Here is a 1,260-nt window from a genome sequence, read left to right as displayed (position 1 = left end):
CTCCTCTGGACACTCTCCAACAGCTTTGGATCCTCCTGATCTTGTGGTGCCCCAAGTGCCCCCAGCACTGGAGGTGAGGCTGCCCCAGTGCAGAGCAGAGCGGGACAATCCCTCCCTGGGCCTGGTGGCCCTTTGGGCTGCCAGGACTCACTGGTGACTCAGATCCAACTTGCCACCAACCAGGAACACGAGGATGAATGACACCACACAAGTCCAGCATTAAGATCCCCCACATAAATGTGGTGCCTTTTCTCTTCCCCCACCAAAGTCAAAGGACTTCAGCTGCATTTAAGGGATTAGGTCAGTTGAGATAAGCCAGGAATTCTGCTCTGCAGAAGAACAGAGTTCAGCCACTGTTGGGTCTCAATTAATTACAAGACATTCCAAGTTTCCTGTGTCATGTGGCCCAGATGAGCTGTGCTGAAGCCATCAGCAAAGCAGCAGGATGGCAGGAGGTCTCTTTTCCTGCTCTTTCCCAGGGGGATGCCCTGGAACAGGCCATCATCAGCCAGGCTCCCCAGGTGGAGAAGCTGGTGGCCACCACAGCCCACGAGAGGATGTCCTGGTACCACGGCAATATCAGCCGGGAGGAAGCAGAACGGAGGCTCTACTCGGGGGCACAACCTGATGGGAAATTCCTGTGAGTATCCAAACCCCTGGAAGATGCTGGAATCCCTGGATTTTTTACCATTTCCCATCCCCACTGCTCTGCTGTTACTGGTTTCACATGGCAGAGGAGGTGAGGCTGAATGTGCTCATCAAAGATGGGCTGAGCCCCAAATCTGTTCTTGCCCAGTGCCTGCCCCCCCATGAAGAGCCAATCTGGGGTTTAATTTGTTTCTCATATTTCAATAGCTCTATAAAATTTGGTTGCTGCTGCAGAGGATGATGAGGGATAGAGGGTTCAGTGGGGGGAGATATAAAACACTGACAGGCTGGAAATGTGAGAAAACACAGGAGAAAGTTTTGCTCTGCATCTCTGCCCTGGTGAGCCAGCAGATTCTTATTAATAATCATTTTATTGATATTATTAATATCATTTAATTCTCTCCTGGATGAGTTAGAGAAAGAAAGAATTAGAACAGTTCATCAGGAGCTGGAGCAATAGGACAAGGGGAATGGTTTGAAACAAGGAGTGGGGCTGGATGGGATATTGGGAAGGAATTGTTGGCTGGGAGGGTGGGCAGGCCCTGGCACAGGGTGCCCAGAGCAGCTGGGGCTGCCCCTGGATCCCTGGCAGTGCCCAAGGCCAGGCTGGAC

The 1,260-nt window shown here is 51.8% G+C and overlaps 1 protein-coding gene across 2 annotated transcripts in view; it reads left to right on the top strand.

The window, feature by feature from the left end:
• The window catches only part of LOC107215340 (tyrosine-protein kinase ZAP-70), a 34,658-nt gene that overhangs the window by 22,432 nt on the left and 10,966 nt on the right, over nt 1-1,260 (top strand). For both annotated transcript variants that reach the window (XM_015651444.3, XM_015651442.3), the window contains exon 3: nt 480-640. In XM_015651444.3, the coding sequence (XP_015506930.1) occupies nt 480-640 (161 nt within the window). The remainder of the gene's footprint in view (nt 1-479; nt 641-1,260) is intronic.

This window comes from Parus major, chromosome 28 (assembly GCF_001522545.3).
Source record: "Parus major isolate Abel chromosome 28, Parus_major1.1, whole genome shotgun sequence".
Taxonomy (NCBI): domain Eukaryota; kingdom Metazoa; phylum Chordata; class Aves; order Passeriformes; family Paridae; genus Parus; species Parus major.
The sequence above is the reverse complement of the archived record's forward strand: the minus strand, read 5'-3'. Positions and strand labels throughout refer to the sequence as shown.